At 46.3% G+C, this 27,582-nt stretch overlaps 1 protein-coding gene and 1 non-coding gene across 2 annotated transcripts; both read left to right on the forward strand.

Moving 5' to 3' along the window:
- Positions 1-4,301: 4,301 nt before the first annotated feature.
- LOC134346427 (zinc-binding protein A33-like) lies at positions 4,302-14,940 on the forward strand. The gene is made up of 6 exons (XM_063047797.1): positions 4,302-4,712; positions 4,784-4,879; positions 4,966-5,199; positions 9,088-9,110; positions 9,206-9,321; positions 13,635-14,940. Exons 1-6 carry the CDS (start codon positions 4,302-4,304, stop codon positions 14,165-14,167), a joined length of 1,413 nt encoding a protein of 470 aa, XP_062903867.1. The 3' UTR covers positions 14,168-14,940.
- A 10,311-nt stretch (positions 14,941-25,251) lies between these two features.
- LOC134347385 (U1 spliceosomal RNA) lies at positions 25,252-25,412 on the forward strand. The gene has a single exon (XR_010018141.1). It is a non-coding gene; the product is annotated as a U1 spliceosomal RNA (small nuclear RNA).
- Positions 25,413-27,582: the final 2,170 nt, after the last annotated feature.

Here is a 27,582-nt window from a genome sequence, read left to right on the forward strand (position 1 = left end):
CTCCATTGGGCTTTACGCACCTGGGCACTGAAGTGACTGCAGCTGCAGCCATTGGCTCTTGCCTCGGTGCGAATGCCCCCTGTGCCTGTGAGCTCACTTTTGGGGACTCTACAGTCCACATTCCCTGTGTAGGATTTGTTCTTTCTTTCCACTTTGCTTGTCTGCGTTCCTTGTTGTGTGGGGCTTTTTCGTGGATTCGATTGTGTGTTCCTTTGTTTTGTGGCTGCCTGCAAGAAGATGAATCCCAATGTGGTACGTACTTTGATAATAAGTGTACTTTGAACACGGGTGTGGATTGAAATCGCATATTTGCTCTCCAAGAACTGATCCTCAGTGTAGTGGGGGCAGCCCACTGTCAGGAAATGTGGGGGGCTGGCCCAGAAGCAGGGCAGTGGAGACGATTCAGCGGTGAATGGTTAATAATAGGCCACAAAATAACCAGCCACGAGGGGCTCTAAAGCAAGAGAGAACTGAAACCATGCCCAACAGGCAATGAGGTCAACTTCGGGTAGGGAGACCGGAAAGCTAAGAGCAACTGTTTGAAGCCACTGGTTCAATGAGTGAACGAGGACTGTGCATGAGAAGTGGGGTTAAACAGGCTGCAGGTGATGAGTCTGGAACGAGTGGCAGGTGAATCCTGTTAGTTGGGCGGAGCCTGCATGCGTAGACCTGATGCCCGCATGTGTCACCTCATATTCCAGCGCCCGTATAGCATGTCCACAATGCCCAGCGGAACAGAACACAACACAAGAAGCAGCAAAACAAGTCCTGTTCCACAATAAATTGTCCGAATCTTCACCCCAAACATTGACTGTTTTATCCTCCCTATAGATACTGCCTGACATGCTGAGTTCCTCCAGCATTTTGCATGTGTGGCAGCAGAAAAAAACCTTTCCCACCCTCCCGTCCTCTCAGACACAGAGGCAGGCCTCGAACCACAGGACAGGCCTCTGCTTTCCACTCCTAAGCCCTGAAATCCTAGATGATAGGTTATGGCTTCTAGACACACCAGACCAGTAGTCCAACCTTCGGGCCTTGGCCCCCGGACTCACTGATTTCAGTCTTTGACCTTCAGTATCACAGATGACTGGAGTCTGACCCAGCTCGCTCAACCTATCTTCATAAGTCTTTTTGAGATTCAGAATCAGGTTTATCATCACTGACAAATGTCATGAAATCTGCAGTTTTGAGGCAGCAGTACAGAGCAATACATAGAATATAGTAAAATTATCACAATGTATATCTTAAAAAGAATCAGTATGGTGAGGTGGTGTTCATGGGTTCAGAAACTTGGTGGAGGGGAAGAAGTTGTTCCTAAAATGTTGTGCGTGTGTCTTCATGCTCTTGTACCTCTCCTCCCTAATGGTTGTAATGGGAAGAGGGCCTGTCCTGGGTGGTGAGGGTTCCTAGTAATGGATGCTGCCTTTTTGAGGCATCATTTTCTAAAGATTCGAGATTGTTGAATGTCATTTCCAGCACTCAAGTGTAAAGGAGAGCCACTCCAGATCTGATGCATCAAGTTTTGATGTTCACGTTGCCGGGGAGGTTGGTGCCCGTGATGGAGCTGTCTGAGTCTGCAACTTGGTGCCTCCAAATCAAACATCTGTAGTCTTTTCCCTTGCAAATAGAACCAAAAGCTAAGATTAAAGATGATGGGGGTTCAAGAGAAGTTTGGGTAGGATGAGAGGGGTCTGCAGGGATATGCTTGTGGTGCAAGTAGGTGGGACTGAGCAGAAGATCAGGCAGCATGGGCTGGATGGGCCGAAGGGCCTGTTTCAGCGCTGGAGTAGACGCAGGAGAATGAAGGGTGATCTTATTCTTCTAAAGCCTGTCACCTCTGCCTATAGCAACTTGCCAACATCCTCTGACCTGGGCCTGTCTTTCAAATTGTCCCCAAGTGTAGTCCATCTTTGAAGATCCGCTCTCCCCCAGGAATGACATATTTGCAGCTTCCGTTGGCATTTTCATGGGTTGGGGCTGCTTGCCCCATGCCCAATCCTTCACAGCCAGACTTGGGACCATTCATAGCTGAGCTGGGCTCATCATGATGGGCAAATGGTTCGGAAATAAAGAACTGGAGGGCACAGGTTTAAGGTAAGGTGAAAATTTTACTAAAGTCCTGAGGAGCAACCGAATCACTCCAGTGTAGTCCATATGTGGAGGAGCTGCCCGAGGAAGTGGTTGGGACAAGTGCAATAAGGACACTTGGATAAGTACATTGATAGGAAAGTATTAGAGGGCATTGGGTCAAATATGGGTAAATGGGACCAGTTTAGCTTAATTGGCACAGTGGGCAGCATGAATGAGTTGGGCCGAAGGGTCTGTCTGTGCTATGCTATTCTGTGACTCTGATATTCTTCACAATCTATGCCATTTACAGAAGAGCCTGATGAAGCGACTCAGCCCAAAATGTTGACTCTTTAGTCCTCTCCATGGACACTGCCTGACCTTCAGAATTCCTCCAGTACTTTGTGTGTTCAAGATTTCCATCATCTCCAGAACCTCTTATCTGCATTTATAGTAACTCTGTACTCTTCTTCCCCTGCTGATCTACTGCATTTATTTTCTGCTTTAGTTTAAAATGTCCGGCCCTTGTGATTTTTGAGATGTCAATCTGTCCACATGCTCTTGAGATACGTACCAAGTACAGCAGAGGCCAAGGTCCATGCGGTGTCAGGACTCAAGGTCCCCACCTGCTGCTGGGAATCAGTACTGCAGGGAGATCAGGGCCACATTCTGACGATGGAAGGGGCAAATTCCTGCACAAGGGGATCAGGATTAAACAAACATATCTCGGGCTTCCCTCTCCTGTAGTACTGGACACTGTGATGTCCACTTGAGAAATTCCACCTGCATTCCACATCTGCAGTTCGGCGTTTGCCGGATCACGAGAATAAGTTTGTCAATGTGACCCCCCGTGCAACAGGAGGGCTGGGGTGGGACCGTCTGTATTCTGCCACCATTCATACAGTCCTGGAGTGCTGCAGCACAGAAACAGTTCCTGCGGCCCGTCCAGTGGTGCTGAAACCAGTCCCATCGAGCCACACGTGGACCATAGCTTGATATCCATGTACCTGTCCAAACTTCTCTTAAATGTTACTATCGAATCCACGTCCACCAGTTCCGCTGGCATTTCGTTCCACACTAGCACCACATTCTGAGTGAAGAAATTCTCCCTCAGGTCCCCCCTTAACATTTCACCTTTCACCCTTAACATATGACCTTTAGCTCTAGTCCCTCCCAGCCTCAGTGGGAAAAAGTCTACTTCCATCTACGCTATCTGCATCCCCTCATAACTTTGTATACCTCTCTCAAATCTCCCCTCGTTTTCCTGTGCTCTAGGAAATAAAGTCCTAACCTCTTCAACACTCAGGTCTTCGAGTCCTGGTAAAATGCTTGTAAATTTTCACTCTACTCTGAATCACATCGGTTCTTTTCCTCTAGGTAGGTGACCAGAGCTGGAATCAGTTTAAAACACTAGGCGACTATTAAACACAAGAGATTCTGCAAATGCACGAAATCCCGAGCAACGCACACAAAATGCTGGAGGAACTCAGCAGGTCAGGCAGCATCTATGGAATGGAATAAACAGTGGAGGTTGTCGGCCGAGGCCATTCATCAGGACTGGAAAGGAAGGGGACAGAAGGCAGAATAGGAAGGTGGGGTGGGGAAGAAGTACAAGGTGATAGGTGATGCCAGATGAGGGGGGAAGGTGGGTGGGTGCGGGCGGGGACGTGATCAGTGTCGTGTCCGACGATGAAAAAAACAAATCCCGGCGAATATGTGGCGATAACTAAACGCAGAGAATTATTCCTCTCCCATTCCGAACTTTCTCTACTCCTCCGTTCCGGATTTGAACCTGTGATTCAATTAAAGCGACAAATGATCTTCGCTTGGATACTGGTGAAAAGCAATGGGTGGGGGGAGTCTTGAGGCTGACTGAAAGTCTCTGTTACATTGGCTAATGACGGACTGCCGTGAATTCGTGAAGACACAGGAGATTGCGGACAGTGGAATCGGGAACATCACACAATCTGCTGGAGGAACTCAAGAGTGGGGACAGCTCTTGCGATGGGAAAAGAATTGTCCCCCCGCCCCCGCTGCTCCGCACGCTGAGTTTCTCCGGCAGTTTGTTATTTCAGGTTCTTTCTCTCAGTCTCTCCCCAGCACCCCCACCTCCCTCCCCCTCCCGGGAATACAATACGTTCAGCGGACAAGCGGCGAACTGCAGCAATCCATCAGCAGTCGGAGACTAAGAAGTTTTTCCTCTCCCGCCCAATCGCAGATTGCTGAGTGCGAAAATGGCTTCCACACAACAGGACGAGAGCTTGTCGGAAGATCTGGCTTGTCCCATTTGCCTTGACTTCTTTACCGACCCGGTGACACTGCAGTGCGGCCACAACTTCTGTCGCTCCTGCGTCACCCGGACTTGGGAGACAACGGAGAAGATCTGCTGCCCGGAATGCGGCGAGGAGTTTGCAGAAAGAAACCTCAGAGCCAGCCGCGCCTTGGCGAACTTGTCCGAGAAAGCTCGAAAATTGAACCTGAAGACAAGAGAGAAGGGGGACAAATTTCTCTGCGACGAACACCAGGAAGAACTGAAGCTGTTTTGCCAAACCGACACGAAGCTGATCTGCTACTCTTGCAGAGATGCGCGGGAACACCGGGAGCACCATTTCATGCCCGTTAACGAAGCTGTTGAAATATTTAAGGTAACGTGCTGGAAGTCTTACAATTTGATTGTGATTTACACGCTCTAACTTTGTTTTCGTTTTTCCAAAAGGCTTTGGTGAAATCTTCCCTGGACTCTGCCACAGAGAAGAAATCACTGATTCTGGAAATGGAGCACCAGCAGAAACAGAAGATTTCTGAGATCAGGGTAAAGTCTTCCGCTACCAGTGCCAGTGTTTTGCTTTCTTCCCTCGATCATACCACCTTCTTATTTCACCTGTTTCATTCCCACAGGACCAGTCACAGGTTCTGGAGAAGCACATCATGTCAGAGTTCTCCGAAATGCACCAGTTTCTCACTGGGAAGGAGAAAGCTTTGATCGCCGATCTCCAACAAGAGAAGGGGGAGATTTTGGGAAAGATGCAGAATAACCTTCTAGAAATCCAGGAGTGTTTAAAATCTCTTCAGCGGAAACTCTTCAAGTTGCAAGAACAGATGGAACAAAAAGACATAATGCTCTTTCTGAAGGTGAGGATTACTACTGGGCCCATTATACACTAAGTCTGGAAATAGTTAACAGAAAGAACTTTCGTTGAGTTAGAGACTAGATATTAAGATTCCACTTCCATTTATTGGTCTGTTTACCAATAATCAACCTGGGCACAGTGAGGAATTTGAGATATGCTGAGAGTAATGGGATCTCCCAGTGGCGACTCATTTCAAGAGGAATAGTGTATAAGAGTAAGGAGGTGTTGATGAGGCTCTATAGGGCATTAGTGAGACCTCATTTGGATTACCGTGTGCAGTTTTGGGCCCCCTATCTTAGAAAGGATATACTGATGTTGGAGAGAGTTCAGAGAAGATTTACGAGGATGATTCCTGGAATGCAGGGGCTAACATATGAGGAGCGTTTGTCAGCTCTTGGATTGTATTCATTAGAGTATAGAAGAATGAGAGGGGATCTCATAGAAACGTTTCGAATGTTGAAAGGGTTGGACAGAGTAGGTGTGGAAAGGTTGTTTCTCTTGGTGGGTGAGTCCAGGACAAGAGGCCATAGTCTTAGAATTAGAGGGTACCCAGTTAAAACAGAGATGAGGAGAAATTTTTTTAGCCAGAGGGTCGTGGATTTGTGGAATTCGTTGCCACATATGGCTGTGGAGGCCCGATCATTGAGGGTGTTTAAGGAGGAGATTGACAGGTATCTAATTAGTCAGGGTATCAAGGGATATGGAGAAAAAGCCAGAAATTGGAACTAGATGGGTGAATAGTTTAGCTCATGGGGGAGCTGTGGAGCAGACTCGATGGGCCGAATGGCCTACTTCTGCTCCTTTGTCTTGTCTTGTGATCTTGTGATTTCATTTCTACTCCCCATTCCCATTCTGACACGGCCTCTTGTTCTGCCATGATGAGGCCACACTTAGGTTGGAGGAACAACACCTTGTATTTTGTCTGGGTAGCCTCTGACCTGATGGCATGAGCATCAATTTCTCAAACTTCCAGTAATTGTTCCCCCTCTCTTTCAAATTTCTCCATTCCTGTTTTATCAGCTCATCACCTCCGGCTGGTGTTCCTCCCATTCCCTTTCTTCCATGGTTTATACACTCTCCAATCAGATTCCCCCTTCTCTGCTCCTTTATCTCTTTCACCAGTCAACTTCCTGGCTCTTTGCTTCAACCTTCCCCCTCTCCAGGTTTCACCTGTCACCCACCACCTTGTATTTCTTGCTCCCCTCTCCTCACCTTCTCGCTCTGACTTCTTACCTTCTTTTTCCAGTCATGATGATGCGTCTCATGTGTGTGTGTGTGTGTGTGTGTTGTCAATGTTCCGTGTGTTGTGCATTCAGTGATGGTCTTCTGCACACCACTGTTGTAATGCACGGTTATTTGAGATACAGTCACCTTTCTGTCAGCTTGAACCAGTCTGGCCATTCTCCTCTGACCTCTCTCATTAACATGGCATTTTTGCTCACAGAACTGCTCCTCACTGGACTTTTTTTTTGTTTTTCACAACCATTCTCTGTAAAGTTTAGAGATAATTGTGCATGAAAATCCCAGGAGATCAGTAGTTTCTGAGATACTCAAACCATCCCTTCTGGCACCAGCAATCACTCCATGGTCAAAACCACTTGGATCACATTTCTTCCATATGCCGATATTTGGTCTGAAAAGCAACTGGACATCTTGACCACATCGGCATGTTTCATGCATTGAGTTGTTTGACTGATTGGATATTTGGAGTAAAGGTGTACCTAATAAAGTGGCCACGGAGTGTATTTTTAGGAATTTGAGGTGGTGAGTGGGTCAAAGTGCAAGATGCAACCAAAAACAACATTCAACCACTGTAAATCATTATATTAAAATAAAATTAAAGATTAAAGCACAGATAATGGAATAAAATGTTCATAAAACATGAATCCCAGCATATATTTATAATGTAAATAGCAATGTAAAAGTGGTTTGAAGCATTTACAGTGCAGTGCCAGGGTTAGTCGATAGAGGGGGTGTGGGGGGGGCAAACTGGAATGGTTGATCAGATTAACTGCCCGGGGGAAGAAACTCTTAAGGTGAAGTGATGTATTTTGTCTTATTAGCCACATAGTGCTCCTATTTACGTTTATAAGTATGGAAAGCGCCACTAAATATTGGGCTCCAATTTAATCATAAAGCCAAGTTTCTCCAATAATTTACATCACACTTAAATTAATTGATTGTTTAAGCTCTTCTGGATAGATGTATCATCGAATTGCCAATAACCTTTCTGGGAATGTTCTAGAGTCACTGAGCATGGAGCCAGGCCCTTCATCCCCAAGCCGACCAGGATGCCCCATTTGCCTGCGTTTGGCCCCATATCCCAATAAACCTTCCCTATCCATGTACCTGTCCCTTCTAAATGTTGTTAATGTGTCGCCGACTGGAACCAATGCACAGGATCAGAAAAAAGCTGCAGAGGGTTGTAAACTCCAGCCGGCTACATCATCGGCACACCCCTTCCCAGTATCGCGGACACCTTCAAACGGTGATTCCTCAGAAAAACAGCATCCATCATGATGGGCAGTCACAATCCAGGACAAGCCCTCTTCTCATTATTACCATCAGGGAGGAGGTACAGGAACCGGAAAACACACCCTCACTGGTTTAGGAACAGCTTCCTCCCCTCTGCCATCAGATTTCTGGACAGAACACGACCTCACTATTTTGCTCACATGTTGCACTATTTTATTTTTTATATTTTTTTATTTTAAAATGTAATAGTAGTTTTTATTTTTGGACTTGTGCTGACAATGCAATAACCAGATCCTCAATGCTAATCGTGGGGTCAGGAGCCGTGTGCTGACCACTGCCTGATGGACTTGTGGTCAAAGAGCTTCTCCACGAATGATGGGCAGTGCGGCAACGTCCGGCTGACTGGGACGTTGCACGGCAACAGGTCCAGGCCTATCCTTCACAACACCGGGAACAGGTAGAATCTCGGCACTGAGCGGTACTTGGTGCCCACGTAATCACGTTCCATGCACCGCCTGATACAGCCACACACAACGTTGGTCACCAGGGCGAGGACAACTGTGGGATACTGATCAGTTGCAGGTGAGGATGGAGTTTAACCCAGGGCAGTGTGAGATGCCGAGGTTTGGGAGGTCTGTCATAAAGTGAGAGTACACAGTTAATGGCTGGATCTTCAAAACAGTGTTGATGAACAGAGGGATCTTCAGTTCCAGGTATCTGGCTCTCTGTAAGTGGTTGCACATGTTGATAAGGGGATAAAGAAAGCGTATTGCATCCTCAGAGTTCAAAGTAGATTTATTATCAAAGTAAGTGTGTGTCACCACATACTATACCAAGATCCATTTTCTTGCGGGTATTCATAGTAGAACAAAAAAGTACAATAGAACCATTGAAAAACTTCATGCAAATACTGACAAACAACCAACATGCAACAGAAGAGAAATTGTGCAAAAAAAAACATAAATAAATAGTAACGAGAATACGAGTTGTAGAGTCCTTGAAAGTGAGCTTATTGCTTATGGAATCAGTTTAGTATTGAGGTGAGTGAAGTTTTCGGCTCTGGTTTAGAAACCTGATGGTTGTAGGGTAATAACTGTTCCTGAATCTGATGGAGCGGGATGTGAGGTTTCCATACCTCCTTCCTGATGAGAAGAGAGCGCGGCCTGGGCGGTGGGGGTCCTTGGAGAAGGCTGCTGCTTTCTTGAGCCACTGTGTAAATGGTGGGGAGGGTTTTCCCTGTGATGGGCTGGGCTGTATTCTCCACTTGCCTTCATTAGTGGAGGCACTGAGTTCAAGAGCCAGGAAGTTTTGTTGCAATTTTATAAAGCTCAACGGGCAGCAAGTCTGATGTAATCTCTGTTACAGATTAGACAGCCATTCCTGATCAATTCACATCTGTGCTTCTATATTTCAGGAGGACTCTTGGCGTAATACAAGGTAGGATGTGTTCTTTATTGAGGCTCTCCAAGGTGTGTACAAATTGCTCAGAAACGTGTTGATAGCTAATTTGGGATTGTGTTTAATATTTACAGTGGAAATGATGAGCACCAGGAACTGTCAGTCAAGGACGGCTTTCTGAATGTGGAAAAATTCAAAGGACCTTTCTTGGAAACAGTGTGGAAGGAGATCCTCGATGCCTTTAATCCTGGTAAAACTTCAGCTTCCTTTTACCCTGATTTGTTCATTACTCTTTTGACAAATAAAATCAGATCGTTATACAGTAGATGAGGATGCAAAGACGAGAGTAGATGACAGATGTAAAGCACCTGAAATTTAGGGCTGTTTCCCTTCATCAGGACAGGTCTGACAGGGTCTCAGCCTGAAACATCGACTGTTTCTTCCCCTCCACAGATGTTGCCTGACCTGCTGAGCTCCTCCAGCATTTTGTGCATACATTATTTTGTGCATGTTACTCTGGATTCCCAGCATCTGTTGAATCTCTTGTTGTGTCTATCATTTTGAAATTTCATTCATATACCAAATCTAGCTTCTTTTCTGTATAGGCTTAGTAAAGTATCAGTTCAAACTAGAGTCAAAGAGTCATGGGGTGGCAGTGACTGGTGTTCAATTCTCACCGCTGTCTGTAAGGAGTTTCTATGCTCGTGTTGGTGGTCTGATTTCCTCCCATGTTCCAAGGATGTGTGAGTTAGGGTTAGTACTTTGTGGGCATTCTGCTTTGGTGCCACTTGCTGACTCCTCCCAGCACATCCTGAGACTGTTAGTCATTGGCACAGACAGCACATTGTCACTCTATGTTTCGATGTTCGTGTGACAAATAAAGCAAATATTTGAAAATCATTAATCTTTAGAGAGATAAAGCAATGCAGAGTGGATAAAGGCCCTTCAGCCCAACCAGCTCATACTGACCACGGTGCTCACTCAGCTGGTCTGAATGTCCTGTGATCGGTCCATATCCTTCCAGGCCCCATCATGTACCCACCCAGTCCTTCTTAAATGATATTATCGTATCTCCCTCAGACTGTCCACTTGACAGCTTGTTCCAGACCCCCACCGTCCTCTGAGTGAAAACAGTTGCCCTTTAGGTTGCTTTTAAACTTTTCCCCTCTCACTCTAAACCTATGGCTCCACTCACTAACCCATCCTTCCATACCCCCCCCCACCACTACTTCATCATTTCCTGTCAGAGTCACTTCTGTGCTGAGCATCACTTTATGAACATACAATCATTCCATGTGTATAAGCTGTGTAATGTTGTCAATAATTCCATTTAATATCAGAGAATGTATACAATACACAGCCTGAAATTCTCACTCTTCGCAGACATCCATGAAAAGAGAATTGTACCCCAAAGAATGAGTGACAGTAACCTCAAAGGCCCCCTACTCCCCCTCCGACACACAAGCAGTGGCAACAATCGAACCTCCCACACTTACTACAGCAAAAGGCATTAGCACCCACCAAGCAAGCAACAGCAAAGCCCCCATGATCTGCAGTACAACAAAAACTAATTGCTCACCCAATCCATTCAACATGCCACAGGCTCTCTCTCTCTCTCTCCCTGACAAAGGAGCAGGCAGGTGGCACACAACAAGAAGGGAGACAAATAATAAAAACTACTGATTGATGTTAAAGTCTGCCGTGTTGCTGTTTTTCCTGAGTTCTATAACTTGGGAATGGGCAACAAACTCTTCCCCCACCAGTGAGAGCAAGAGAGAGCGCGCGTGGTTCAGTGAGCACAGAGATCTCTGATAGCCGATCCGCTGTTCCCGGTATTCCCTTTTCTCCAGTGACACTTCAGTCGGTGACACTAACATAGAACTGGCTCATCCACGGGGTCGCAAAGCCTCAGCACCCCACAGGTGCACTTCCCTTCGAGGCCGCACCCTTGGTTTATTGAAAAGCGGCCGGTCAGTGAGCCCCAAGAGCGGAAGCCATCACCGTAAAGAATGGTAGTTTGTGTGCAGCTGCAGGTCTAGAGCACTGACAGAATCCTATCCACATTGAAAAGGGAAAAAACGACATTAAGGGTAGAAATTAAGCTGTTTCCACAGAAGCTCTCTTATTAATTAAGCTCGAAGAAGCAGCTCTCTAATGCCATTGTTGATTTACAGTTATTTACTTTTATTATTTCTATATATTTATATTTATTGTGTTCTTTATCTCATTGTTTTTTTGTGCTGCATCAGATCCAGAGTAACAATTATTTTGTTCTCCTTTACGTCTGTGCAACATTACACAATCCCGATGAAGGGTCTCAGCCCGAAACGTCGACTGTTGGCTCTTTTCCACAGATGCAGCCTGACCTGCTGAGTTCTTCCAGCATTTTGTGTGTATTGCTTTGGATTTCCAGCATCTGCAGACTTTCTCATGTCTTGAATCTTGAATCTACTTTTGAGCTCCCTGGGGAGAAGACTGTTATCATCCTCTTTATCTCTGCCACTCATAATTTAAATCTCTCATTCTCCAACGTTCAGAGGGATGAAGATATAGTCTACCACCCTCTCCCTACCAGGCCTATAACTATTTAACAAGAAGTGTCTCAGAATGAAACCAATAGAATATCATTTACACTTACTACAGGCATGTTAAATCAGCTGGTGCCTTGAGAAGTGCTGGTAAACCTATGGCACGTGTGCCCAAGATGGCACATGCAAAACGTCTGTTGGCACGCAGCATGCAGTGCTGCCCCTCAATTCTTTAAACACTACCCATATTAAAAAGATACATGATGATTATCTTTACTGCATGGATAACATCTAGCAATGGACCCAATGACTTCTCGATACACAGGATGGACCAAACTGCTGATTTGGAAAAGGCAAAAGGTAGAATTGCGTGTTTCACAACAGACTCTCGGTTGTGTTCCAACGTGGCAGTTTTGTCAAACTCGTGTTCCCCCAACTTTGAAGGTCTAAAGATCAAATGCCAACCATGCTACTGTATTTATTTACCAAGGGAGTTCTCCTCCGTGATCCTGGCCGCAGTTTACATAACATCAGTGGCCGATTATAATCAAGCGCTTGAGATACTGCATGATCAGGGTTGTTTGAAGAAATCCCTGCCCAATTATCATCAGCATATAACCTGTATCACCAGGGGTCCCAACACATTAGACCACTTATACGAAGATAAGGAGTGCCTACCATTCCATTCCCAGACAGCATTTCAGGAAATCAGATCATTTGGCTGTCTTCCTGCGCAGAGGCCAAGGAGCAGAGCTCCAGTGATGAGGACAACAAGGAGGTGGTTGTGGGAGGCAGAGGAGTGGATATGGTATTCCCTGAGTCAGTGGACGGAACCATGTTCAAGGACCCATCTGTGGATCTGAATGAATACACCGTGGCTGTCATAGACTTCATAAAAACAGTCATAGACAAGTATGTCCCCACAATATCGTGTATAGAATCCCACACTTTGAATATTGCATTTAGTTCTGGATGACTCATTCTGATTCCTGGTCTGCATTTTACCATTCCCAGCTGTATTTTAAATTCAATCTACAATCCATATTCAGATCTGAAGGTTGGTTGCTAAAGTTAATGATCTATATATACCCTAACTCCAAAATATACCTGAACAAGGGGTCTAATTTTAAGGTGATTGGAGGAAAATATAGAGGGGATGTCAGAAGTAGGCGTTTTATACAGAGGGTGCTGGATGTGTGGAATGCGGGGGCAGTGGTAACCCACTCTATGTCTTCAGTTTCAGAACCAGTATTTAGTTTTTAATATAAGTTTAGAATAGAATAGAATATCTTTATTGTCATTGTTGTGGAGCAATGAAACACAGTTTAGCAGCTCAACGTTTTGCAGCATGACAAAGAATATATACATAAAATAAACTCTAAAACCTCAGGAGTGCAGTCCAAAGTTAATAATATATGGATGGCGGGGTAGGACTATTGCACACCTGCCATTCCTGGAAGTGTGATGCATTTAGCTGCCGCTGTCTTAGGAGGGGGGCAGGAGAAGGGAAGGGGGTGTTATACATTTCACTGCTTGTGGATAGAAGCTGTTAAGGAATCTCTCTGTTTTCGTCCTTAATGCTCTGCATCTCTTCCCAGAAGGTAGAGGGGAAAACAGGTGATGTCCAGGATGAGTGGGATCCTTTGAAATACAAGTAGCCGCCTTTTGAAGTCTGCCAGTATAAATGTCTCTGAGGGAGGGTAATGTTGTGCCAATAACCCGCTCTGCTACCCTCACCACCCACTGCAAGTCTTTCCTGTTCTGTTCTGTGCAGCTGGCAAACCACACTGCACAGCAATACGTTGTAGCCATTAATCAACTTAAAGTCTGCCATTGGTGGTGGTAGAGGCAGGGACATTAGGGGCATTTAAAAGACTCTTAGATAGGAATATGGGTGAAAGAAAAAATGCAGGGCTGTGCGAGAGGGAAGGGTGAGATTGATCTTGGAGTGGGTTAAAAGATTGACACAGTACAGTGGGCCATTACTGTTCTATGTTCAATCAGTATTTTCTTTGTTCCCACACCCCTTCCTCAGCTTCTGTGACCCTGGATGTGGAAACGGCAAATCCGAGACTGGAAGTGTCGGACGATCGGAAGAGCGTGCGGCTGAGCGGGACCTGGAGCAGTCTCCCTGACACCGGCAAGAGGTTCACCGACTGGGCTGGTGTGCTGGGCTCAGAGGGATTCACAATGGGGAGACATTACTGGGAGGTTGCGGTGGCGGGAAATTATGTCTGGAGTGTGGGAATTGCTGCAGAGTCTGTGGAGAGGAAGGGATGGGTGGGATTGATCCCAGAGAATGGATTCTGGACTATCGGACGGGTTGGTGCCAGATTTTATGTGAACACTTCCCCTGGGTCCCCTCTCCCTGCTGAGTCCATACCGGAGAAGCTGGGGATTCGTCTCAGTTACGGGCTGGGCACGGTTTCATTTTACAACGCGGACACCAAGTCTCATCTCCACACCTTCACTGGGAATAAATTCACGGAGAAACTTTATCCTTTCTTCTGGACTGGGGATGAAAATAAGTGGCTGAGAATCTGCTCCGGTTCCGCTCTGGGTCTGTAAGCGGGTCGGGTTGCAGAACCAATGTCGGGAGTGGGGCTCATGGGCTGTAGGGGCAGAAACCCCTTTGAAAACAAGATGGCGTTGAATGGGTCCCATTTCACAAATAAGTCCCAGTGAAGTCTGTAAATAAAACCAGCGAGAAAACAAAGGTCAGAAGAATGATAAGTAAATGAATAAATTCTCCCACGCCTCTTCTACTGTCATTTGCTCCCTGCCTCGTTCACTCAATCCATACCATCGCCTTTTGTATAATTGATGTTTTTCATGTGAGTGCTGGGTCTGTGGGAGATACAGCAAAGCAAGGGTTAAAGACAATGTCCAGGCGAAGATGACTACAGCAGTGTGTATTCAAAACCAGACAAGGGAGAGCTTTGAAGTGAGACTGCCGGAGACGCCTCTGCTCACCACGGACAAGATAGGCAGGGGTGACTGCGGCAGTCTGTACTCGAAGCCAGATGAGTGAGGACTTACTGTACACAATAGAGGGTGCTGGAGACAGGTGAGATAAGAATAATGGAAGGATGTGAAACTTGCTTCTCTAACTTTAAAGTGTCATCGGTTGCCAGCTTGTAGCTTCTATTGACTTTAACACCTCCATTGTGAATGGCAATTGATCTTACAAGTAAGGAATTGAACCATATACAATTTACCAAATGGTCAATATCCGTAACTGATAAGCCAATTCTGTAGAAAACCAGCAGTGTTCTGTCCTGGCTTCAGAGGAGTGTGGATAACAGGGACTATACTGTTCTCCTTATGCACAAGTAGAATAAAGTGTGGTTGAGTTGTAAGAGTGTGTGCATTCCTGTTATTTTATTTTATTTCATTATCAGTGATGGGTATTTAATGCTCTGTGTCTGTGATGTTGCTGCAAATGTCTTTCATTACACCTGTTTGTATGTGTAGTTATGAATATGCCCATAAACGTCTTTAACTTGACTTCATCTGTCTTGAGCTGGGAGTCCTCTGTCTGTACCCCTCACTCTAGAAAAGCAAAAGGACTCAAGCTGCTGAATTGAAGAGGAAAAATTGAGAAGAATGCTGCAGATACGCAGAGTAAAAATGACACCATATCAGAAGGATTAAAGGTTTTTGCTGAGTTATGTTATCCACTATTCGTGTTATGGAAGTGATGCACCTGGCCCACCAAGACAAAACTATATGTACTTGAAAACCTGAGTAAAAACGAGAGAGAGAGCTTTGCGAGAGTAGGAGGCCCAACTGATTCACTCCACAGTCAATGGGCCGGGTACACACTTGCCACATCCTTGCAATTGATATGATGCAGGTCAAAGACGGTATCCATGAAAAATCAATCTAGGGGGATTCAGCAGCAAATGGAAAAAGGAATCTTCAAGGATTGACGATGACCACGCTGATATGGATAGAGCCAGTGTATATAACTGCTCTGAGTGATCTGATGATTCAGCTGGTTTGGACAAGAGGAGAAAAGGTGACAAGAGAGAGAAGAAATGTAAATAATCATCTCTTTCCCAAAAGATTCTCTATTTTGATGCAACGGGTTGCAGGGTCTTCTTTGGCCAGAGGACCTGGTGCCGTGTTCGGGGCATCTGCCGGCCTGAAACCAGACAAAATGCCGATTAACACTCGGTCAGCCGACAGACAACGTGCTGTTAAAGGCGCAAAGTTGAATTTACAGAATTTTTTTCAATTAGGTCATACACCAAAGATAGGAGAACATGGAATTCTGGGCAATATATTAATGAGGATAGATAATTGATTGTTAGGAGGTAAACAAAGGTTAGATTTATTTATCACAAGTACATTGAAACATACTGTGCCGGCCTTTTGCAAGCATTCAGTACAGATGCATCTGTGCATTGAGGTAGTACAAAGTAACAGTAACAGAATGCAGAATAAAGCATCACCGTTACACAGGAAGTGAAGTGCATGCCATTTTTTAAAAATCTTCGTCTTGCCGTCTCAAAATTTATACACCCCTCGGCCTCCTCAGTTAAAATAAAAAAAAGTACTGTTCTACCCTCCATGTGCTTTTGCAAACGGAGGTACAATCGGTGTTGAGAAACATAGCTCAGTTGGGGAGACAGACCTGGGGAGTGGTATTTAAAATAAAGATAAAGATTAGCTTTATTTGTCACAGGTGCATCAAAGGGGAACACTTTGCATGCAGCGACGACAATCCATTAGTTTTAAAGTAAGTATGCAAAGGATAGGTCTGGTCCTCGGTTTGAGATTCTAAATCAGAGGAAAGCCAATTTTGATGGCACCAGAAATGATCTGGCAAGTGTGGGTGGGACAGGCTATTTTCTGGCAAAGATGTACTTGAAAAGTGGGTGGCTTTCAAAAACAAATTTTGAGAGTACAAAGCCTGTCAGAATAAAAGGTAAAGATAACAAGTTCAGGAACATTTGTTTTCAATAGAAATTGAAGCCCTGGGGTAAGAGAATAAAGGAGGTGCATAGCAGGTATAAGCAACTAGGAAGAAATGAGGTTCCTCTGGAGTACAAGAAATGCAAGTGAGCACTTGATAAATAACTCAGGAGGGCTAAAAGGAGGCACAAAGTTGCTGCAGCTGACAAGGTGAAGGAGAATCCTTAGGGAATCTACAGATATGTTAAGAGCAAAAGGATTGCAAGAGACAAAACTGGTCCTCTGGAAGACCAGAATGGTAATCCATGTATGGAGGCAAAGAAGATGAGGGAGATGTTAAACAAATTCTTTGCATCTGTATACTAACTCGGGAGACAGGTACGCAGTCTATAGAAATCAGGCAGAGTGGCATTAACTTCATGGAGCCAGTGCAGATTACAGAGAAGGAAGTGTTTGCTACCCTGAGGCAAATCTGGATGGATAAGTGCTCATGGCCTGTTGAGGTGTTCCCTCGGACCCTACAGGAGGCAAGTGAAAAAGTTGCCGGGGCCCTAGAAGAGATATTTGAAAGATCCTTAGTGACAGGAGAGGTACCAAAGGATTGGAGGATAGCCAATGTTGTTCCACTGTTTAAAGATTTTAGGCTGGTGAGTCTGACGTCAGTTATTGGAAGGTATCCTAAGGGAACAAACATATAAATGGATAGACATTGACTGATTAAGGATAGTCAACATGGATTTGTGTGTGGTAGGTTATTCCTAACCAATCTTACAGAGTTTTTCGAGACAGCTACCAGGAAGGTGGATGAAGGCAGGGCAGCTGATGTTGTCTACATGGACTTTAGTAAGGCATTTGACAAGGTTCTGCACAGGAGAACTCAGCAGGCCAGGCAACATCTATGGAATAGAGAGAACAGTCGACATTTCAGCTCCAGACCCTTCATCAGGACTGGAGAGAAAATGGAAGAGACGTCAGCGTAAGAAGGTGGGGGGAGGGGAGGAAGAAATTCAAGGTAGTAGGTAATGGGTGGAACTGGGAGGGGGAATCTGACAGGAGAGGACAGAAGGCTGTGGAAGAAAGGGAAGGGAGAGGAGGACCAGAGGGAGGCGATGGGTAGGTAAGGAGATCAGGTGAGAGAGGGAAATGGGAATGGGGAGTGGTGAAGGAGGGGACCGCGCATTACTGGAAGTCTGAGAAATCAATATCATGCCATCTGGTTGGAGTCTACCCAGGCAGAAGATAAGGTGTCCTCCAACCTGAGTGTGGCCTCATTGTGCCAGTAGGGGAGGTCATGGACTGACATGTTGGAATGGGAAGTGGAATTAAAATGGCTGACCACTGGGAGATCACACTTTTTCTGCCAGACAAATTATAGGTCCTTGGCCAAACAGTCTCCCAATCTACATCGGGACTCACCGATATACAGGAGGCCACACTGAAATGCCAGCATACCATTCGCCTTTTTCACCGCCTGCTGTACCTGCATGCCCACTTTCAATGACTGGTGTATAATGACACCCAGGTCTCGTTGCACCTCCCCTTTTCCTAATCGGCCACCATTCAGATAATAATCTGTTTTCCTATTTTTGCCACCAAAATGGATAACTTCACATTTATCCACATTAAATTGCATCTGCCATGAATTTGCCCACTCACCCAACCTATCCAAGTCACCCTGCATCCCCTTAGCATCCTCCTCACTGCTAACACTGCCACCCAGCTTCGTGTCATCCGCAAACTTGGAGATGCTGCATTTAATTCCCTCATCCAAGTCATCAATATATATTGTAAACAACTGGGGTCCCAGCACTGAGCCTTACGGTACCCCACTAGTCACCGCCTGCCATTCTGAAAAGGTCCCGTTTATTCCCACTCTTTGCTTCCTGTCTGCTAACCAATTCTCCACCCACACCAATACCTTACCCCCAATATCGTGTGCTTTAAGTTTGCACACTAATCTCCTGTGTGGGACCTTGTCAAAAGCCTTCTAAAAATCCAAATATACCACATCCACTGGTTACCCCCTATCCACTCTACTAGTTACATCCACAAAAAATTCTAAGAGATTCGTCAGACATGATTTTCCTTTTACAAATCCATGCTGACTTTGTCCGACCATTTCACCGCTTTCCAAATGTGCTGTTATCACATCCTTGATAACTGACTCCAGCAGTTTTGCATGCATGAACTACAACAATTGTTCATCCCAGTTTGGCAAAAGAATAAATCAAGGAAGGTAGTGCACCCGTGGCTGACAAGAGAAATTAGGGATAGTATCAATTCCAAAGAAGTAGCATACAAATTAGCCAGAGAAAGTGGCTCACCTGAGGACTGGGAGAAATTCAGAGTTCAGCAGAGGAGGACAAAGGGCTTAATTAGGAAGGGGAAAAAAGATTATGAGAGAAAACTGGCAGAGAACATAAAAACGTACTGTAAAAGCTTTTATAGATATGTAAAAAGGAAAAGACTGATAAAGACAAATGTAGGTCCCCTGCAAACAGAAACAGGTGAATTGATTATGGGGAGCAAGGACATGGCAGACCAATTGAATAATTACTTTGGTTCTGTCTTCACTAAGGAGGACATAAATAATCTTCCAGAAATAGTAAGGGACAGAGGGTCCAGTGAGATGGAGGAACTTGAGCGAAATACATGTTAGTAGGGAAGTGGTGTTAGGTAAATTGAAGGGATTGAAGGCAGATAAATCCCCAGGGCCAGATGGTCTGCATCCCAGAGTGCTTAAGGAAGTGGCCCAAGAAATAGTGGATGCATTAGTGATAATTTTTCAAAACTCGTTAGATTCTGGACTAGTTCCTGAGGATTGGAGCGTGGCTAATGTAACCCCACTTTTTAAAAAAGGAGGGAGAGAGAAACCGGGGAATTATAGGCCGGTTAGCCTAACGTCGGTGGTGGGGAAACTGCTGGAGTCAGTTATCAAGGATGTGATAACAGCACATTTGGAAAGCGGTGAAATGATCGGACAAAGTCAGCATGGATTTGTGAAAGGAAAATCATGTCTGACGAATCTCATAGAATTTTTTGAGGATGTAACTAGTAGAGTGGATAGGGGAGAACCAGTGGATGTGGTATATTTGGATTTTCAAAAGGCTTTTGACAACGTCCCACATAGGAGATTAGTGTGCAAACTTAAAGCACACGGTATTGGGGGTAAGGTATTGGTGTGGGTGGAGAATTGGTTAGCAGACAGGAAGAAAAGAGTGGGAATAAACGGGACCTTTTCAGAATGGCAGGCGGTGACTAGTGGGGTACCGCAAGGCTCAGTGCTGGGACCCCAGTTGTTTACAATATATATTAATGACTTGGATGAGGGAATTAAATGCAGCATCTCCAAGTTTGCGGATGACACAAAGCTGGGTGGCAGTGTTAGCAGTGAGGAGGATGCTAAGAGGATGCAGGGTGACTTGGATAGGTTGGGTGAGTGGGCAAACTCATGGCAGATGCAATTTAATGTGGATAAATGTGAAGTTATCCACTTTGGTGGCAAAAATAGGAAAACAGATTATTATCTGAATGGTGGCCAATTAGGAAAAGGGGAGGTGCAACGAGACCTGGGTGTCATTATACACCAGTCATTGAAAGTGGGCATGCAGGTACAGCAGGCGGTGAAAAAGGCGAACGGTATGCTGGCATTTATAGCGAGAGGATTCGAGTACAGGAGCAGGGAGGTACTACTGCAGTTGTACAAGGCCTTGGTGAGACCACACCTGGAGTATTGTGTGCAGTTTTGGTCCCCTAATCTGAGGAAAGACATCTTTGCCATAGAGGGAGTACAAAGAAGGTTCACCAGATTGATTCCTGGGATGGCAGGTCTTTCATATGAAGAAAGACTGGATGAACTGGGCTTGTACTCGTTGGAATTTAGAAGATTGAGGGGGGATCTGATTGAAACGTATAAGATCCTAAAGGGATTGGACAGGCTAGATGCGGGAAGATTGTTCCCGATGTTGGGGAGGTCTAGAACGAGGGATCACAGTTTGGGAGGATAGAGGGGAAGCCTTTTAGGACCGAGGTTAGGAAAAACTTCTTCACACAGAGAGTGGTGAATCTGTGGAATTCTCTGCCACAGCAAACTGTTGAGGCCAGTTCATTAGCTATGTTTAAAAGGAAGTTAGATATGGCCCTTGTGGCTACAGGGGTCAGGGGGTATGGAGGGAAGGCTGGGGTCTGAGTTGGATGATCAGCCATGATCATAATAAATGGTGGTGCAGGCTCGAAGGGCCGAATGGCCTACTCCTGCACCTATTTTCTATGTTTCTATGTTTCTATGTTTCCCCACCACCGACGTTAAGCTAACCGGTCTATAATTCCCCGGTTTCTCTCTCCCTCCTTTTTTAAAAAGTGGGGTTACATTAGCCACCCTCCAATCCTCAGGAACTAGTCCAGAATCTAACGAGTTTTGAAAAATTATCACTAATGCATCCACTATTTTTTGGGCTACTTCCTTAAGTACTCTAGGATGCAGACCATCTGGCCCTGGAGATTTATCTGCCTTCAATCCCTTCAATTTACCTAACACCACTTCCCTACTAACTTGTATTTCGCTCAGTTCCTCCATCTGACTGGACCCTCTGTCCCTTACTATTTCTGGAAGATTATTTATGTCCTTCTTAGTGAAGACAGAACCAAAGTAATTATTCAATTGGTCTGCCATGTCCTTGCTCCCCATAATCAATTCACCTGTTTCTGTCTGCAGGGGACCTACATTTGTCTTTACCAGTCTTTTCCTTTTTACATATCTATAAAAGCTTTTACAGTCCGTTTTTATGTTCCCTGCCAGTTTACTCTTATAATCTTTTTTCCCCTTCCTAATTAAGCCCTTTGTCCTCCTCTGCTGAACTCTGAATTTCTCCCAGTCCTCAGGTGAGCCACTTTCTCTGGCTAATTTGTATGCTTCTTCTTTGGAATTGATACTATCCCTAATTTCTCTTGTCAGCCACGGGTGCACTACCTTCCTTGATTTATTCTTTTGCCAAACTGGGATGAACAATTGTTGTAGTTCATCCATGCAACCTTTAAATGCTTGCCATTGTATATCCACCGTCAATCCTTTAAGTGTCATTTGCCAGTCTATCTTAGCTAATTCACGTCTCATACCTTCAAAGTTACCCCTCTTTAAGTTCAGAACCTTTGTTTCTGAATTAACTATGTCACTCTCCATCTTAATGAAGAATTCCACCATATTATAGTTACTCTTACCCAAGGGGCCTCTCACGACAAGATTGCTAATTAACCCTTCCTCATTGCTCAAAACCCAGTCCAGAATAGCCTGCTCTCTCGTTGGTTCCTCGACATGTTGGTTCAAAAAACCATCCCGCATACATTCCAAGAAATCCTCTTCCTCAGCACCTTTACCAATTTGGTTCACCCAGTCTACATGTAGATTGAAGTCACCCATTATAACTGCTGTTATAACTGAAGGACCACAGTTTAACGTTCATCACCCGTAGGAGGGGGAGAGGTTGGGTGAGGGGGAGGGGTTGGGTGGGGAGGAGACCTACCCTCATCAGCGGTGTGGACAGAGAACCAACATGGTGCCCAAGGAGTGGGTGGAATCGTTAATTTGGGAAAGTATTAGAGCCATTGCCTGCCTTTATTGTTGAAAATTTTGATTGTTAATGTTTTAACTCTTGACCAAGGGTTGAGAGTAAACGCATGATTTACTGTAAACATCTTTCATTTGTAAATGAACAGAGAGTCAACGAAAAATTTTATTGTTAATAATTGTATTGAATAAGGACTTACAGTCAACGAATGGTTTTCTTTTCTTGTATGTAATTATTTTTATTTTGTAATATTTCTGAATAAAGTATTTTTTGGGGGGAAAAAAAGGCTGTTCTCAATTACAGTACATGAGGAGGTTCTTCATCCGCTAGGGTACCCAGAAAGCAACGCAGGAGCAGAGGGAACTGCGTAAACTCCAGACAGAGTTGCAGCAACTTCTCCTTCTGCAGTCGAAGGGGGTGGATGTCAGGGAGGAATTGCTAGAGGCGAAGGGCGGGCAAGTCCGGCACCTCGCCGCCGAATCCTCCAAGATCATCTTCCGATCAAGAGTCCAAACCGTGGAGCAGGACGAGACGTGCTCACGTTTCTTCTTCCAAAAGGTGCACAGGGGGAGCTCTGTGATCCACAACCTTAAGGAAGAGGACGGCTCAGTCGCGTCCTCGCACACCGACATACTGAGGATCTGCAAGTCCTTCTATGCCGGTCTGTACGACGAAAAGGCCACAGAATCCACAGCCTCCCGCAACTTCCTGTCGTCTATCACGCAGGTCTTAGACGACGGCAAGCGGGAGAGTCTGGATCAGCCACTGACCCTGGACAAGTTGACAGGCTCCATCCGTTCCTTTGGGTCAGGTAAAACCCCCGGAGGCGACGCCCTACCGGCTGAGTTGTACTCGGCTCTGTGGAACTGGATGGGCCCAGACCTGCTGGAAGTGTACAACGCTATGCTTCTGGCCGGCAGTATGTCAGAGTCCATGAGGAAGGGCATCATCACCCTCATCTGCAAGCAGAAGGGGGAAAGGGAGGACATTAGGAATTGGAGACCCATCTCTCTCCTGAATATGGACTACAAGATCCTGTCCAAGGCTATCGCCAACACGGCCAAGTCTGCTCTGGGACAGGTGATCCACCCAGACCAAACCTGTGCTGTTCCGGGCAGGAAGATCTCGGACAGCCTCGCGCTGCTGAGGGACACCATCGCCTACGTGCAGGACAGGAGGGTGGACGCCTGCCTGGTCAGCTTGGACCAGGAGAAAGCCTTGGACAGGATATCGCACACGTACATGGCGGACGTGCTCTCCAAAATGGGATTTGGGGAAGGAATCCGGAATTGGATCAGACTGCTCTACACAGACATCCGTAGTGCAGTACAGGTCAACGGTTGGGAAACAGACAGCTTCCCCATCAGGTCTGGAGTCAGGCAGGGCTGTCCCCTCTCCGCTGTCTTGTTTGTCTGCTGCATAGAACCCTTTGCCGAGGCTATCAGGAGGGATGAGGGCATAAGAGGGGTGACGCTGCCAGGCAGTGGAGGGACCCAAGTGAAAATCTCCCTGTACATGGACGACGTCGCCGTCTTCTGCTCTGATCCGAGGTCAGTTCGCAGGTTGATTGCGATCTGCGAACTGTTCGAGGTAGCGTCGGGGGCCAGGGTCAACCGCACGAAGAGCGAAGCCATGCTCTTCGGCAACTGGCCCGACCGATCCAGCGTCCCCTTCACCATCAGGTCTGACCACGTGAAGGTGTTGGGGATCTGGTTCGGAGGGGCGGAGGCGTGCAACAAGAACTGGCAGGAGCGGACTGCCAAGGTGAAACAGAAACTGGGACTGTGGGGAGGACGTTCCCTGTCGATAACGGGCAAGAACCTGGTCATCAGGTGTGAGGTGCTCTCAGGGCTGCTGTACTTGGCGCAGGTCTGGCCCGTCCCCGGCTCCTACAGCTCGGAAATCACCCGAGCTGTCTTCAGATTCGTCTGGGGATCCAAGATGGAACGGGTCAGACGGACCGTCATGCAGAAGTTCCTGGACAATGGGGGCAAGAACGTCCCCAATGGCCAGCTTCGTGTGTGGCTGCATCAGGCTGTGCGTGGATCCCAGATACGTGGGCATAAAGTACTACTATGTGCCCAGATTTTACCTGTCGCCCTGGCTACGAAGGATGGGTCTGGCCCCTTTCCCACGCAACACCCCTGTCAGCTGGTCGTTGCCGCCATACCTATCCTTCGTGGAAAAATTCTTCAAGGCCAACGCCTTTGACCACAGGGCCATTAGACAGTGGTCGGCACGTAATGTCCTGCAGGCACTGCAGGAGAAGGACGTGATGGACACAGTGGGGTGGTTCCCTGAGCAGACCGTCCAGTTCATCTGGCAAAATGCCTCATCGCCAGATCTCACCAACGGGCACAAAGACCTCGCCTGGCAGGCGGTGAGAGGGGCCCTCCCAGTCAGATCCCTCCTGTACGCCCGGAACGGTTCCTCCACACCCCACTGCCCACGGGAGGACTGTAATGGGGTGGAGTCGGGGGCTCACCTCTTTGCACACTGTGGGTTCGCGAAGAAGGTGTGGAGGAGAATGGAAGGGACAGTACTAAGATTCATGCCCAGCAGCTGCGTTACCGAGGACTCGGTGATCTACGGGCTGTTCCCGGGGACGCACACGGAGACCAACATGCGGTGCTGCTGGCAGATCATCAAATCGGTGAAAGACGCTCTTTGGTCGGCCCGAAACTTGATGGTCTGCCAGCAGATGGAGATGTCCCTGATTGAATGCTGCCGACTGGCACACTCTCGTCTGCAGGAGTCCGTGCTGAGGGATGCACTCAAACTTGGTGCGGCCACCGCGAAGGCCCGGTGGGGAAGGACCACAGTTTAAGGTTTATCACCCGTGGGAATGGGAGGGGTTGGGTGGGGAGGAGACCTACCCTCATCACCGGTGTGGACAGATAATCAACATGGTGCCCAAGGAGTGGGTGGAATTGTTAATTTGGGAAAGTATTAGAGCCATTGCCTGCCTTTATTGTTGATAATTTGATTGTTAATAAGTCTTAACTCTTGACCAAGGGTTGAGTGTAAATGCATGGTTTATTGTAAACATCTTTCATTTGTAAATAAACAGAGAGTCAACGCATAATTTTTATTGTTAATAATCTAATTGAATAAGGACTCAGAGTCAACGAATGTTTTTTTCTTGTATGTAATTAATTTTATTTTGTAACACTTCTGAATAAAGTATTTTTGATTAAAAAAAAAGGTTCTCCCAGGATGAGGCTATCCCATTGCACTTCGGGTGAGCTGAGGCCTGCGATGTCCCCAAATGCGGGATACTCGACTGCAACATTTGTGGTAGTGGGGGACTGCGTTCGCGCTCTCCCCTGATTTCTGATACAAATGACAGATTATAATTCCTATCGCAGTATGAGGAGTACTGGGCGTTTCGTCAGCGCACTTCGGTACTTGACCACTGTGAAGGCCGACGTGACCTTCCTCCAGGAGTGCGCCTGCCTCGCCTCAGGAGCTATCGAAGGTGGTCACGGTGGTGGTCCCGGGGTTTGTCTGTGTGGCGGTGTCCTCTGGTCTTAGACACTCCCAGCAGTGGAATCATTCTCTCCATATCCTCTCTGTCACCATTCGATGTTTCACTGAGGTCAGCCTCATTCTTCTGAATTCCGGAGAATACAGGCCCAGAGCTATCAAACTGTCTTCAAATGACAAGCCCTTTAACCCTGGGATCATTTTCATGAACCTCCTATGAACCTCCTCTGAACCCTCCCCAGTTTCAGCACATCCTTTCTAAGATAAGGGGCACAAAACTGCTCACAATACTCCAAGCGAGGCCTCACCACTGCTTTACATCCTTGCTTTTATATTCTCATCCTCTTGAAAAAATAAATATTAACATCGCATTTGCCTTCCTCACCACAGACTCAACCGGCAAACTAACCTTTAGGGAATTTCACAAGGACTCCTAGTCCCTTTGCACCTCGTTTTTTGTATTTCTCTCCATTTAGAAAATAGTCACCCCCTCCATTTCATCTACTAAAGCACTTCCTGAAACTGTCATTTCTTTGCCCATTATCCTGATCTGTCCAGGTCCTTCTGTAGCCTCTCGACTTCATCAAAACTACCTGCCTCTCCACCTATCGTCTGCAAACTTTTCAACAAAGCTATCAATTCCATCATCCGAAACTTGACATGCAAGGATGAAGTCATGGGCTGAAAATCGCAAGGTTCTGTGGAAGCCACAGGGACGATTAACCTTCTAAATGGGCCGGGGCAGGACAGAGGACTGAACAATCAAGTTGCTGCCGGCAGCCTACGGCCGTCAATGTAAAACCAACAGCTCCTTTAGCTCCCGACGTTGTGCTGTGCCGACTTCTTAACCCACTCTACTTGATGTAAGTGTAGCTCCCCTGGTAAGTCTCGGGCTCGCTGTCGTCTAGGGGGAGCAGCCTTCGGCCCCGCCAAACTGGGTAATTAAGTTTGTGTGGATGCTGTGTGATTGTACCCCACCCCGCCCAATAACAGACAATACACCATATATGATTAAATGATTACAGTTTATAGATCTTACTGAAACTATGTAATTAAAAGAGATAAAATGTAAAAGGAAAGTAAATGCGCCAAACTTATCAAAGTTCAACCTCTTCGTGCACAACAGTTGACGCTCTAGTAACGGGGTCATCTTTACACCATTCGATCCCCTCCGACCACCTCGACCCGCCGCCTGGGACCAACCACAGTGGTCGACCAGATACTCCACACGAGTCTGTCTTCGTCTCCTCTCCTCGCCGAAGACCCTGGACCTCGGAGTCCGTCCCGTCGGCCAGCTCACAGCATCGCGTCCACTCTCTCTGTCCCCATCGCGCCTCCTGCCCAAAAACCCGCGCATCACAATCGCTTACAGACACACAAGGAACAATAACATCTACCCCAACTGGTTAGCAACTGAATACAACTCTCTCTATAACCCAAACAAGCTGCTAGCTGGAGAACTTTCTCAGCGGTTAACATAACAAAGAAGCTATTTTGATTAGCCTACGCAGTAACAGAACAGAAGAAACCCCTTACACATAAATAAATAAACAAGCAATAAATATCAAGAACATGAGATGAGGTGTACTTGAAAGTGAGTCCATAGGTTGTGGGAACAGATCAGTGACGGGGCGAGTGAATTGGAAGTTATCTGAACCAGATCATGTGAGTCCTGATAGCAGCAGTGAGAAGAGAGCCTGAGCTGGGCGGTGGGGCTGTGCTGCTTTCCTGCCACAATGGTCTGTGTCGATGTGCTCAATGCTGGGGTATTGGTGATTCCATACCAGACTGTGATGCAGCCAGTCAATATGCTCACCACCACACACCTGTATAAGTTTGTCAAGGTTTTAGATGTTGTGCTAAATGTTCACAAACCCCAGAGGAAGCAATAGGTGCAGTAATCATTCACTGAGACGATCTCTGCAGTGTCAGAAGGACATCACAGATCCGACAATTTTTCTTACAGCTCCCCATCACTAGTCCCCATCCCCTCGTATATCTTCTCTAAATCCC

Source organism: Mobula hypostoma, chromosome 5 (assembly GCF_963921235.1).
Source record: "Mobula hypostoma chromosome 5, sMobHyp1.1, whole genome shotgun sequence".
NCBI lineage: Eukaryota > Metazoa > Chordata > Chondrichthyes > Myliobatiformes > Myliobatidae > Mobula > Mobula hypostoma.

Bases quoted from the DNA above. Each gene is read 5' to 3' on its own strand.
- LOC134346427 (XM_063047797.1), top strand. From the start codon at position 4,302: ATGGCTTCCACACAACAGGACGAGAGCTTGTCGGAAGATCTGGCTTGT. The intron at 9,111-9,205 runs GTAGGATGTGTT...TAATATTTACAG, and splicing joins GACTCTTGGCGTAATACAAG to TGGAAATGATGAGCACCAGG. The intron at 9,322-13,634 runs GTAAAACTTCAG...CCCCTTCCTCAG, and splicing joins CCTCGATGCCTTTAATCCTG to CTTCTGTGACCCTGGATGTG.